The 13,794-nt window shown below is 47.2% G+C and overlaps 2 protein-coding genes across 5 annotated transcripts in view; one reads left to right on the top strand and one right to left on the bottom strand.

Moving 5' to 3' along the window:
* FIRRM (FIGNL1 interacting regulator of recombination and mitosis) overlaps nucleotides 1-13,794 on the bottom strand; it is a 236,730-nt gene that overhangs the window by 126,058 nt on the left and 96,878 nt on the right. The window lies entirely within an intron of this gene.
* SELP (selectin P) overlaps nucleotides 1-13,794 on the top strand; it is a 32,961-nt gene that overhangs the window by 1,064 nt on the left and 18,103 nt on the right. Inside the window, exons 2-7 of the mRNA XM_019747378.3 lie at nucleotides 7,827-7,917; nucleotides 9,588-9,974; nucleotides 11,365-11,472; nucleotides 11,886-12,071; nucleotides 12,557-12,742; nucleotides 13,183-13,368. Coding sequence (XP_019602937.3) covers nucleotides 7,827-7,917; nucleotides 9,588-9,974; nucleotides 11,365-11,472; nucleotides 11,886-12,071; nucleotides 12,557-12,742; nucleotides 13,183-13,368 — 1,144 coding nt within the window. The remainder of the gene's footprint in view (nucleotides 1-7,826; nucleotides 7,918-9,587; nucleotides 9,975-11,364; nucleotides 11,473-11,885; nucleotides 12,072-12,556; nucleotides 12,743-13,182; nucleotides 13,369-13,794) is intronic.

Genomic DNA, 13,794 nt, shown 5'->3' with positions numbered 1-13,794 from the left:
TAAGAGGACACTTGAGGAGAAGAGGAAGGAGTTTGAGCCCCAATGACGTAAGACTGTGGATTCCTTGTCTTATCTTTTGTGTATCACACTTCCCCTCGACTGGTCAGCTTGAATCTATGAGCGGTTCTTCCCCTCTTCCTCCTGTTCTCTTTGGGGTCCTCCTGTATTTCAGGGGTATGTTAACACATTGGATCACAGAGTTCACTGGACGTCATCTTCCCAGATGAAAAGGCAAACATACCCCCCTTAAACAGCAAGTTTCACGGACAACCACAGGGGTTCCCCGACCTCCCTGTGGGCCACAGATGAAGAGCCCACCCTGTCGTCATCTAGGCTTTATGCTCAGAAGTTCCTGTAGCGTCCTGAACTGAGGCTGGAAGTCTGCAATGAAGTGTTAAGGCCCCAAGCCCGGAACTGTTTTTAAATATTCCAAAGGCAAGACCTCTTCCTTTGCCCTTGAAGACAGTTCACTTTCGGGGATTCAGGAACCTCAACCTCTGTGTGCAATCAGGTTCAGAGAGCGGCTTCAATGAACCTCTAGGACCCAAGGAAGGAGATTAAAGTTTATCGGTGGGGTTTTTTAATCAGGTAGAGTTGGGGGGGTTGGGGGGACGGGAGCTCTTGACTGGGAACTTCCAGTAAAATGATGCCGGTATCAGTTAAGGTTTTAGGAGCTAAGGAGCAGGTCGGGATTCTCTTCCATTTATACCTTTAACCATCTTTAGGTCTGTGGCTTCTAGTTCTCTCTCCTCCTCCTATTACCTGTTTCTCAAAATGCAGTTAAATGGTTCTCACTCTCCTCTCACTAGCTCTTAGAATGTCCAGCTTCAGAGTTTCGTAAATACTAGCTTATCAAGCCTATCCTCAAAGGTCAAAACGACTTACTGCGAAACAGACCTGAGAAAAGACCCCGGGCCTCACCCTAGAGAGTAGGCACAGGGTGGTTTCTTAAATGACACTCATGCCATTGTCTTCTAGATGTTTAACTTCTCTGATTGAGAAGCACAACAGAAATTTTATTACATCAAATACAAAACGAATTCTTTATATTTGTAGGGATATAGACTCAGCCATGATCCAACAGACTGTTAAAAACTTTTAGGCATATTCTTTATTTTTAATGCTACTATTTCACCCTAAATAATGGTGACCGATTGTCTAATTTAAATATATGCTTTGAATTTTAGTGTTGATGTCCTGGGTTTTCTCCTGTCCCTATTTCTAATTTGCTGTTCGGCTTAGAGACCTCTTTTTTTTCATTGGGTTTCATTTTCTACGTTTAAGCTGAGGCTACTAATATGTGTGCTACCCCACCACCACCACCACCCAGAAACTTCAGGGAAATGATAGTGCGTCCGCTGTAATGCCTTGTCAAATCTGGCCTCTGCCACCACCAAGTTGTATAGTTCGGCTTCCTCAATGACTGTCCCATCTACCTCCCCTTTTGTATCTCCACCGACTCCAGCTCAGGCCACGTGTCTTTAACTCCCACTGGGATTAGGGCAGTAGCCACCTCTTTGTACAGTGCAGCCTCTCTGCTTCTAATTCATCAAAAACACCACTGTTAGATGCATTTGCTCTGATGCTTCTCTGTTCAGACCCTGGCGGCTGGATTCCCAACTGCGACTGTCATTTCAGACTCATGAGATCTGGCCCCAACCTACCTTTTCAGTTAACCTCTAGGACTCCCCCCACCCCATTTCAACATCAATCAGACCTTGTCACCACCTCTCTTAAAATCCTCCCTACGTCCCGCCCCTGAGCATCTCATTGCACTTAGAACAAAATCTCATCCCCTTGTTTCAGTTCCAAAAGCTCAAAGTGATCTGTCACCAGCGTCATCTCATCTCCTTCCTCCCCTGTTCCTTTCACTTCCTGTTCTTTGAAGACTCCACATTTTGCTTCCACCTTAAAGCCTTCAGATTAGCTTTTCCTTCTGTCTTTAATGCTCTTCTTTCTGATTCCTACTGGCTGGTTTCTTCTGGTCATTCTGCTCTCAGCTTAAATGCCACCTCCTTAGAGAAGTCTGCCCTAACCCCCTTTTCTATAACGTAATTGCCCACTCTATCACATAACCCTACCTTAATTTCCTACCTGTCACTTATAACTATCTTATAACTATTTTTCACGTTTACTTGATTAGTTCTATTGCCTATTTATTGGTGTTCATTTCATTGTCTGTCTTCTTCAATAGAATGTACGTCCCACGATGACAGGAATTATGTCTGTTTTTATCATTTTGACATCGGTGCCTCGAGCAGTGTCCAGCACATTGCAGCATTTACTAAACCAATGGGAAGGCACACAGGCAGTAGTAAGCAAGCGCCTACCCTGGTGTGTGTGGGTGCGGGGGGAGGGGGGGGAAGGGGAAGGGACAGGCGACAGGGCAGGCTCCTTTGAGGAGGAGATTTTTGAACTTGAAGAGCTCCGCATACACAGAAGGAAAGGGTGCTCTGTGTAAAAGAACATACCGTGTTTCCCTGAAAACAAGACCTACCCCGAAAATAAGCCCCAGTTAAGATCGTCAGCCAGACGGACGCATTTAGTATATTATGACGATGTTCCAGAAGAAGATGACACGAATGTATTTGAATAAATGTAGATTGTTGTACATGAAAAAATAAGACATCCCCTGAAAAGACACCCTAATGCGTCTTTTGGAGCCAAAATTAATATAAGACCCGGTCATATTTTCAGGGAAACATGGTAGGGAACATACAGTGTGTTCTGGAAACTATAAAATGTTTTGTTATAAATGCATTGTAGAATTATGTGGTGGGGAGCATTGAATTGAGGGGTGATGGTAGGAGATGAGACTAGACAAATAGGAAGAAACCACGTATTGAAGGGTCTTGCACGTGTCATCTTGAAGAGTTTGTATGTATTGCTCAGGCAGTAGGAACACCAGATGGATATTAAGTGGTGAAGCAATACGTTCAGATGTTTGTGTTAGAAATATCATTCTGACTGCATTATAAAGATGGGAGACGGGTAATCTTGAGGAAAAGAGACAAGCAGAGGACTGCCCTGGTCCAGAAAAGAAATGATGATGTCTGAACTAGTACTCTAGCAGTAAAGTGGAAATTTGGAGAATGGCCAGTAGCTCTTCAGAAGGTAAAGTCCAGAGGATTTGATGGCAGATTGATGTCAAGGGTTTGGACAAGGCAGAGATGTCTGGTATTCCCTCCCTGGTCCCACTTGATGGAGGACTTCAGGGGCTCTGTGGGCAGGTAGGTTATGGGGCTTGGGTAGGTGACACTGTCTGGTAGAGAGCACATACGTCCTTTTGATGAGCCCCCTTTGGTGCTAGAGATTTTCAGCGTCACACCCACTGCAGAGTGAATGTAGATGGAAATTTGCTTTCTCATTCCCCACTTCTCAGAGCTGCTGTTATCTGATGCCCTTCCAGGCTTTCCTGAGACACACCACCTATGGTTACAGGTCCCGATTCCCACACGTTTCCTCCACTGATCCCTCCATCCCACTGGCGTGGAGTTAAGAGAGTGAGTCCTACTCACTGTTCTCTCGCATGGGATATGAGCCTTCATGCCTCTTGTTTCTCTCGCACTCAAATGGAATGAGACAAAGGGCCAAGAATATTTTTTTTTTTTTTGCACAGCCAGTTTCTGCTAGCCTACCCTATCATAATACACTTTTACATCTGATACAATCACAGCTGTAACCATAATGTAGTTAGCTATACTTACCGTCCATTTCCCCAACATTTTCCTATCCAGCACACACTTCTATCTTACTTCCAGTCATTCCCCTGCTATTGTCATCCATCCATTTGTCCATAAAATAGTTATTAAGCATTCGGTATCTGCTCTCTGCTACGACTGGGATTCAGACCCAAGGAAGTCAAAACCCCTGCCCTTGAGAAGCCTCTGCAGCATTTCCCTCCAGCTGTCTGCTCAGATGTTTGCTTTGCATTTGGAATCCAGACCTCGTGCTCAGGAGGGAAGTTGGGGCTGGAGATGCAGACTGGGGGTCATTGGCAAACAAATGAGCATAAGGAGCCCCAGGAAAGCAGGTCGTGGTATCGGGAACCCAGGGAAACCTTTGTCACTGCAAGTGATGGCGGAGGGTTGAGGCAAATTCAGAGGAAAATCAGAAAAATTGCTCAAGATGTCAGAGAAAAATCAAAAGAAGAATTAAGGGAAGCATTTTAAGGAAGTGGTCAGTAGTATTTGTTGCTGCAGAAGGGTCAAGGAAGAGTGGAAAGTCGTCGTTGGATTTGCTAATTAGGATATTAATGGTAAAGTTAGCAAGGGCAGTTTTGTAGGCCGGTGGGGATGCGGTGGGGCGGCTGGAGAGTAGTGGGGAGATGAGTGAAGAAAGCTGAACTATGGAGGAAGCTGAGAAACTGGGCAGTATCTTGGCCGATGACAAAGAGTTTGGGGAGGGGCACTGTTCAGTTCTGCTTCTAAAAGCGCAAAGCTGTGATCTGCAACATAGAACAAAATCTCCTTGGGTGGCACCATGTCTGCCAACCTTGTAAGGCACCTGGAACCTCGCAGCCACGGGACTTCCTACTGGCCCAGCACTTCGTCCTATGCAAAGTGAGGTCCAGGGACAAACACGTGCCCCTTCCACTTTCTCTTCATCCTGCCATCACTTTCAGTTCTTTGGAAAAGTAACAGGAAAGGTACCCATGGTGTGAAGCAGCCCTGATGATGGATACATAGGCACAGGGTGTGATTCTAAGGACCCAATCTCTGCTTCCTTCCCAGTTTGAAGTGGGCTGCCAGAGAACACTAAAAAGGAGAAATTAGCAGAGCCCTTGGCCGCTTCTCCTAGAGAGGGTTTCCTCTTGTGTCAACACTTAACTTGCTTCGTAACACAAGGAGCGAGTCCTTGACTGCTCAGCAGCCTAGACCAGCACTGTCCCAAAGACGACACTGTAGAGAGCAGGAGCAGGTGTAAGAAGGCCTGCCCACCCCAAGGAAGTTTTGGAGGAAATTATTACTCAGAACAAGATTTTTCAGCGTCATCCATCCTCCCCACCCATACACAAAACCCTTGTCAATTGCCAATGAGTCAAGGTGCTGCCTTATAGTTAACACAGAGATTTGAACTTGGGGTCCATTAAACATGGACAGACTTAGTGGGTCCATGAACTTTCTGAAATTGTCTAGAAAATTCTAAGTGTGCATTTTTTGAAGAATCCTGACTATGGCTTTTACCAGACTTTCAAAGGAGGTCATGAGCCCTGTGAGAGTAAGAATCACCGTGTTAACCTAACATGCATTCATTCAGGTGAGCGAGCCTGGGCAAGTCACCAAACTCACTGCATCTCAGTGGTGGGGAGTGGCAGTGGCCCAGCGGCCCGCTGGAGAGCTCTGGGGAAATGCCAAATCGACTGGGCATTTGCTCTTTAGGGTCTCTGACAGCTCTCCTCTCAAATAATCTCTGAGAGGTGATCCTTGGTATTTTGTGATTTTATAAAACAGAAAGTATGGTCAGAAGAAAGCAGGGGACACACATGACTTGTGTTTCCCTTTCTTGGAGGTTGTCCTGGATCAGAAGTGCCTCCCCCATCCTCTAAAACCTTAGTGTTTAAAACCAGCTCACTCGCATTCTCTCGCAATTGAAAAGATTCAGTTTTCTGAAATCCCAAGTCTCTATATGTTAAATGTTTTCCTTTTTGATGGTGTTATGGTATGACGCTTACTTTTAGTAAATAATTAAGTAAAATAGCATAAACACGCGACAAATTTGGATACGTAACTTAGACTTTTATATTTAAAATGCTGTCGAAGATGCAGCTCTAAATGAAAAGAAGGGCTTTTCCCCTATTTGTTCACGTAGTCGTGCATGGATATCATTGATCAACACAACAAGCATCAATCCTATTCCTATATTTCATTTTTAAAGATTTAAATATTGAGGAACTACATGCACATGAATAAGTCAATTCTTTGAATGCCTTCCAAGTTATAAGCCCATAGTTACATAGTGATTTATCATCAACATTTACTCAATGGTTGAGCATCTGACACACTAACTGGGTCCTCCATCAAAGTTGATGAAAGGAGAGAAACGGAAACCACTGGACTTGGAAAGGATTTGTTGCGCTATCGTTTGAAGCACTCACGGTCTCAATTCCTGTACCAATATTTTGGACTGTCTCTGTTTGGCACACTAGTGTTTCTTAACATACAGGGGCAGGGCCCCATGATATATGAGTCAGATCAGCAAAAGGTGTGATTTCCTTTGTAAAATGGGAGACGGACACCCACGCTCTCAGGCAAATTGGTTTTAAGAGAAGTATACTCTGGAAGCTGGAGACCTGAACAGAGACCGACTTAAATTTTCCTTGTCTGTGTCCCCCTTGGGAAGTCAGGCTCATCCTGGTTTAAAGATTTCAGCTGTCGCACCTGGCATGGTACTTGGTGAGTGCTGGGCAGAAATGTGGTCCTACTATTAGCTGGTGATGCAACAGAATCCAGAGAGAACACAGTGGGATCAGTCCCCAGGAAGGGACTGTCAGCACACTTCCTGTGCAAATAAACAGGCCTTTCATCATAACTTTATGATTCTCTTGGTGTTTGACCAGAGGTCACGCAGCAGCCAGTTCATTACAGACCTTGCTCATGTGAACACAAAGTATGCTGACTTACCAAAGCCAGTGTGCAGGAACTCCTAGAAAGAAGGGTGACAGGCTCCCTCATCACAGATAACCCCAGGATTTGGGACACGTGCCGGCTTCAGTTATGTCTTTCCCACTATCTGGTCAGGCGGCAGTCAACAGCACACGTGCGCGCGCACGCACACACACACACTACCCCATACACCCTACATCATCCGTCACTGGAGCATGGCCATTCAGCGTGTCTACATAGCAGGTAGCAATCTGGCTGGGAGAGTGAAGAAGCCTCAATTGCAAAGCAAATGCACCATTTTTATGTGGGTGGTTATGTTGGGGTGGCTTTGGAGGGGTACCCGTGCGGCAGCGAGGCCTTGCGATGTCACATACGCTGTCATCTCCAACGACAACACATGGAATTGGAAGCCTGGAGGTTTAGGAAGGTCAACGAGTAAAGTGGGAAAAGTTCTAGCTTCAAAGTCAGGCTCTACGGCTGCCGTCATGTGTCACAGGAGGGAGGCGGATAAGATGAGCATGTAAGAACTTACTCGTCTATAAACATTTTGTAATGTTAATAGGTTTACTGGAATCCCTACAGAAGGGAATGCATGAGAAGTAATACTTGCTATAGATCCGGGGGGTGGGGGGACACGCTTATTATGTATGTTAATAAATATTACATATATATGTGCACACTCATATATGCTAAACTTTGAATAGTATTATAGACACATGCTGAAATGGGAAAGCAAGCGGACAGAATGTGGATCAATAAGACAGAATAGACAGTATAACACACCTGATATAATTAGCGATTTTCACTGTACAGGTCAGATGATATCTGTGTGGGCCAGGGAGGGTTTTCATGTGACTTCCTATTAGTCTTGGGGATGGCACACCAGTTCAAAAAGGGAGATTATTTCATAATAACAATGACAGTATTTTTTTTACATGCATATTACAAAATGTACTGTAGAAGAAAAGTGTTAGTGGCACAAACTAGTTACTCAATAAATATCAGTCAGCCGCAGGAAGAAACAACACAGTGTTGGTGCAGCGTCCAACTAGGGGAGGACTCGAAGCAGAGCAGGGACAAACAAGAAGGGGAAAGAGGGCGCGAGCTGCCCCTCCAGGGAAACAGGCGGGGTTCTCACTCACTAGAACGATTAACTGAAGTTTTTTTGGCCACGTTGATTGCACATGAATACTAAGAGGAAGTGTCCTTTCCTTTTTCCAGGCTGGCTGCCTGAAAACCATCTGGAGCTGGAGAGTTCAGAGCGTGATCTTCGGAACTGCCCAACTTCTTTACTTCGGTGCCCTGATCTCTGGTAAATGTTATGCTAACCCTTCTCGTGGCCCTGAGTCATTACGGCAACTTCTACCAGTAGGAGAAATTAAGGATGGCAGCCCGTTGTTGTGAGGTAGGGGAAGCTGCCCGGGCCCAGATTCCTGGAAGAAAAATGCACCCAACACCATTATGTTGGTAGAAAAGACGTCAAGAAGAAATTAAATGGATATATCCAGGACTGACTTATCCATTAGGGACAGTGGGCACAGGCCTACATTACTCTCAGGGACCCACAAAAATGTTTTCCTTGCTCTAAAAATGATTTCCTTCTAGGTCAAAGAAAATGTTTTACTATATAGTATTAATATATTCGTCTTTACACCGATGCATTTGTGAAATATAGTTTTTAATATATTATGATGGAGGAAGGAGCCTGCGAAGGCCAAATGACCTGGAACCCATGAAGGTCATAATCAGAGAAAGTCTTCTGGCAAAACAATGCAATAAAGGTGTCAGTGAGGAAGGGACGGCCGTAAGTGATTCTCACGCAGGCAGCTGAGGAGAGAGCTGAATAGGAAGAAGACTTTATCAACAGGAAAGGGCCATTTCCAGGCCTGACTGCTGCCATTGTACACCTCCTCATGGGGGAGCTGGCCCTTTCTGGCCGGGTGAGCTCCCGCTGCCTCCTAAAGACGTACTGCATCATTGTGCACTCCTTGGCTGCTTCGGAAGGGCACATTCTTGACTTCTTTTGATATTACAAACCTCTCTTTAAAGGGACTCTTTAAAGCCCTATTCTAACAAGGGACTAAGCAGAGACAGAGAAAGTAATTCATCAAAGACAAACAGCCAAGAGCAGTCGAAGGACTGTAAGATTGCACGTTGGGAAGTCTGATTTCTAACCTGCCTCTGCCACAGACTTGCTGTGTTTCCCTCAAGGAGTATTTATTGGACAGCTGTGAAGTGCCAAGCTCTATGCTCAGGGTTGAGGATCCAGAGCTAAAAAGAGACCAGCATCAGAATTCACAATCTAGCACATGTGGACCATGTCATAGCAACAGACATTACAATACACAGCACCAAGGGAGGTGGAGGTGGGCGCATGGGGGAAGGAACACCAAGCCTACCTGGGGAAGTCAGGGAAAGGAGAGGAGGGAACGTTCAGCAGGCATCAGTGGGGCTGGCAGCCAGAAGAGCTGGAAGAGCACGTGCAAAGGCATGGAAGCAGGAGGTCTGTTTTGCTAAGACAGTAAACATGGCGGGTGATGAGGCTGGGCCAGCAGTAGGCTCTGGATCATAAAGCATCTTGTTCTCCATGTGAAGAGGCAGAACCCCTAGATATGACGCAGCCATCAAGACACCGTATGTGTCACTTGGCTAATTACTTACTATGTTCTCCATTTATAAAAGGAGGAGAAAATTAGATGACTTGGAAGGTCCCTTCCAACTCTGGTATCTTATGATTCCAAATCTTTTATGCCAACGGTCCTCAGAAGAGGACAGTTTCCTTCTGTGACTTCATGTAGACTTTTAAGTGAAAGATGGAAACCACTCCTTTTGCTTAAAACAACTAGATTAGACATAAAAGAGTTGCGTTTGGGTATTCGTCTCCTGGTCAGAAACTCATCTGACTATACAGAAGTATACTTAGGCTCGCAGCCCCCCTTCCGGTTAGGGATGCTAACGAGGTATTCACTCTCCTTTACTTAGAGCTAATGAACCATAAAGAAGTGGCTGCGTGGACCTATAATTACAGCAGCCAAGCCTACTCATGGGACGTCTCCCGGAGTTTCTGCCAGAAGTTCTTCACAGATTTAGTGGCCATCCAGAATAAAAATGAAATCGCCTACCTCAATGACGTCATACCTTACTATCGCTCTTACTACTGGATTGGGATCCGAAAGATCAATAATAATTGGACCTGGGTGGGAACCAAAAAGACTCTCACTGAGGAGGCTGAGAACTGGGCTGAGAACGAACCAAACAACAAAAAGAACAACCAGGACTGCGTGGAGATCTACATCAAGAGCGTGTCAGCCCCTGGCAAGTGGAACGATGAACCCTGCGGGAGAAAGAAACGGGCCCTGTGCTATACAGGTAGGGTCTTCTCTACGCTGACACTTCTCTGTTTAGAATAAATACCATCCCCGGTTCGTTGACATAGCCACTGAGTCAGGAACATAGAGTCACAAAATCAGGGACATGTACACAGGGCAAACTGTGAATCAATCAGCGTTACTGAGCGCCTCGAAAAGCAGAAGGTCAGGATTAGAGAAAACTGGACTTTTGAAATGAGAAGGAAATTTTGACACCGTCCAGCCCACTCTTGTCATTTTAAAGCTGATGCGATAGATGCTCAGGAGGTTTTTGTCTCCTAAAATGTATGTCCAGAGCTCTCTGTCCCACTATGGCCTTGGATAAGAGAGAATAGACGTTGAGAGGGAACTTGGCCCTACCCCAGGAGACACAGTTGTCACTGATACCTACTGGGCGTTGTTTTTAGTTCACGTGTCATAAATCCATTTTGTGTCAGTTAGTCCCCATGAGAACTTCATCAAGCGCGTCCTCCCATAACTCTCATTTTGCAGAAGAAGGAAAGCCTCCGAGCTATTAGGAATCTGCCTGGGCTTCTAAGCTACTTGTTGGCGGAGCCAGTTTCAAACTCACGTTGACTCCAGAGTAGGTGTCTTTTAGCCACACGGGCTACCATACCCTTTGCTTTACATTCTCGTGAGACAATTTGAGAATGTGACCAAGGATCACAAGGGCCTTATAGATTACCTTTAATGGCAACACATCTTCAGGTCTGTTGGACTTTGGTGGGGGTTGGGGGTAAGGAAAAGGAAGAGGTGAATGAAGGTGTGATCCTGTAACTAGATGCTTCTCAGTCTCCCGGTTCCAGACTAAGGAGACGTGCACGAAGGCCTGCTCTTCCTGTGGCCACGCGCCTCGTGCCAGAAAGGATGCCATCTTTCTGATGTGGCTTCCCATTTGGAAAAGCCTCCCACCCTGAGCAGCAGTGGGACGCGGTGGCTGCGGAGTACTGATGGCCCTGAGTAAGGGAGCCCCGGGAACTCAAGCTTCTTCTGTAATAACTCATCTTACAGATGTCCCACTCTGCTATATACGTTTGACACTCTCTCGATTATAAACACTCCTCTCAGAGGCCCTCAACAATAGGGAGCAGAATGCACAGTACAGAGTATTCCCTCCATTTTATCCCTCTTCTCACCCAGGCTCCTAGCTGAGGGAAAACACCCATAAGTAGTTGTCATGTAGTCAGGTCTCATTTTAGAAATAATTTATTTGTTATCAGATATCGGCATTCATGGCCGATACACTCGCTCTCCAGAGGACACTGGGTTCTGCTGTCTAGCTACCTCTGTCTCACCGCAGAGGGGCTGGGTGTGTGCTTCGAACAAGAATCCAGCTTTCCTTCACACGTCCTGGCAATGTGCTCGATTCTGACCCTTCTGTGTCTATGCAGCTTCGTGCCAGGACACGTCTTGTAGCCAACAAGGAGAGTGCGTGGAGACCATCGGCAACTACACCTGCTCCTGCTACCCCGGGTTCTACGGGCCAGAGTGTGAATCCGGTGAGGCAACTGTCTTGTTGGTATTCCTGTGCGGGAGGTGAGGCCGGGAAAGAAACCACGTTGGAGACGTCAGTGAGCAAAGGCTCGTCCTAGGTCCTCACTGCCATCTGTCAGTTGCTCCTAGACACCCACTCTGGGTTGCAACACTTTATTCTTAGACAGCACGTTTGCTTAGAAAAATCTCAGAAGGGAAAAGGGGAATGTAAAGGAAGCAAAACAAAGGCCAGTTTCACTTCTTTGAGAGAAAAACCAGTGAAAGAACGATTACTTCCCAGGATGCAGCCCATCCGAAGGGACCAAGATGGCCGGGTTGGGTTAGAAGCCTAGGAAGCCAGGGTGACATAGTTCCAGCTTTCAGAGAACCTGCCCTTGTCTTCGTGCTGCAATGACAACATCATCTTTTGTCCCTGCAGTCAGAGAGTGTGGGGAACCTGACGCCCCTCCACACGTGCTCATGGACTGCCAACACCCTCTGGGGAGCTTCTCTTTCAAATCCCAGTGCAGCTTCCACTGTGCCGCAGGCTACACACTGACCGGGCCCCGCCAGCTGGAATGTCTGGCTTCTGGAAGCTGGACCAGTCAACCCCCACAGTGTGTAGGTACGTAGACCCTTTCCCTTCCACCCCACTGACAACTTGAACTTCAGAGGGGAGGACACGCTTTCTCCATCAAGAAACGCGGGCAGCAGTGAGGATCTACATTAGCTGAGGAATTCGGGTTATTACTAGTACCCGTCGGCCAGGGTAACACTAGTTTTAATTTTCAAGGTATTATGTACCTCCAGAGTGAGGAAATCAGTTTCAGTCTCGATTCTCGGGCGAAAACATCACATGCTCTCTCCCTTTGTTACTTGCAAAGCAAACAAAGTACAGTAATGGGGACTTAGGAGTCGAGTGTTATTAATTTGATCATTTTGCCTTGCTTTTTTAAAAAGGTAAATAAAACTAAGGGTGTTTGGCTCTTTAAAATAATGGCTGCCGGAAGCACCCTCTAACCAACCGAGTTCATGGTCCTGCCTGTCACTGTGCTGCGCTGTCCTGAGGCTCCCCAGGTCCTCACGCCGTTGCTCTGTGGTTGTTTGTAGCCATCCAGTGCCCTGCCCTGAAGCCCCCGGAGCGGGGAAACATGACCTGTCAGCACCTTGGCGAAAGCCCCCAACACCAGCCCAGCTGCAGCTTCAGCTGTGAGGAGGGGTCTGCCCTGGTTGGGGCCGCGGTGGTGCAGTGCACGGCTGCAGGCGTGTGGACAGCCCCCGCCCCAGTGTGCAAAGGTGAGTCTCAGGCGGCTGGGGATGTGGCATGTCTGCTGCGTCCAGCTCGTGCTGGGAGTACACGTGAAACCAGCCCGCTCAGAGACGCTGCCCCCCTTCTGCCTTCCACTCAGCTGGAGGGGTGTAGCTGGGGTACGAAAAGCCTGTCAGGCTCTAGGGAAAAGAGCTGATTTTTCTAGAAGTAAAATTGAAGAGTCGTCCCTTCCCCCAAACTTATGGCCCTCAGGCAGGTTCAGAACGACCTCATTCAGAAACTGCACATAAGTAGAAAAAGGGTGGTGCCCACATCTATGGCAGTTAGTTTCCTTTTGGAAAAGCGAGGTTTTGGGGTTCTGAACATCCTGGCAATGTGGGTAGAAAGCTGTAGCCGATCTCTCTCTCGGGGGGCTCTTCGGAGGCAGAACTTTACCCAGTTTCAGACGATGCCTTTGTCCGTTTAGCCATTGCGTGTGAGCCACTGGAGAGTCCGGTCCATGGAAGCGTGGCTTGCTCCCCGTCCCTGAGAGCATTTCAGTACAACGCCAACTGCAGCTTCCGCTGTGCTGAGGGGTTCGTGCTGAGAGGAGCTGACACAGTCCGCTGTGCTGACGGGGGACAGTGGACAGCACCAGCCCCAGTCTGTCAAGGTACGGTGACATCGTGACGTCCCTTCTGTGCCTCGCAGCCTATTAGAGGCGCCAGCATCTGTCTTCCACTTACTTACTCATCAGACATTCACTAAGAACCCACCACGTGCCACGCCCTTTGTGCTGGGCACTAGGGACGGAATGGGGAGCAAAGCCAGTCTTAGGCACGTGTCCACTACCACGTATTGCGCCTCAGGGTTGGGTTGCATTGATCGGCACGTGTGGGGTGGGTTGGCGTGAAGGAGATGGGGGGGCGGGGATAGGAATGGTGCACGCGGAACAGAGTCATGGACAAGATGTAGGGTCCAGTCCTGTCATTTCCTGGCAACAAGCTTTTGGTCTCTCTGAGGCTCCGTGGCTTCTGTAACATGAGAACACTATTTTCTGCGTTACCTACGTGCTCACGTGCTTGTGAAGTAATGTGCG

Source organism: Rhinolophus sinicus, chromosome 11, assembly GCF_057876585.1.
Source record: "Rhinolophus sinicus isolate RSI-liver-muscle chromosome 11, RSI-T2T, whole genome shotgun sequence".
NCBI classification, from domain to species: Eukaryota; Metazoa; Chordata; class Mammalia; order Chiroptera; family Rhinolophidae; genus Rhinolophus; species Rhinolophus sinicus.
This window is presented reverse-complemented; position numbering and strand designations above follow the sequence as displayed.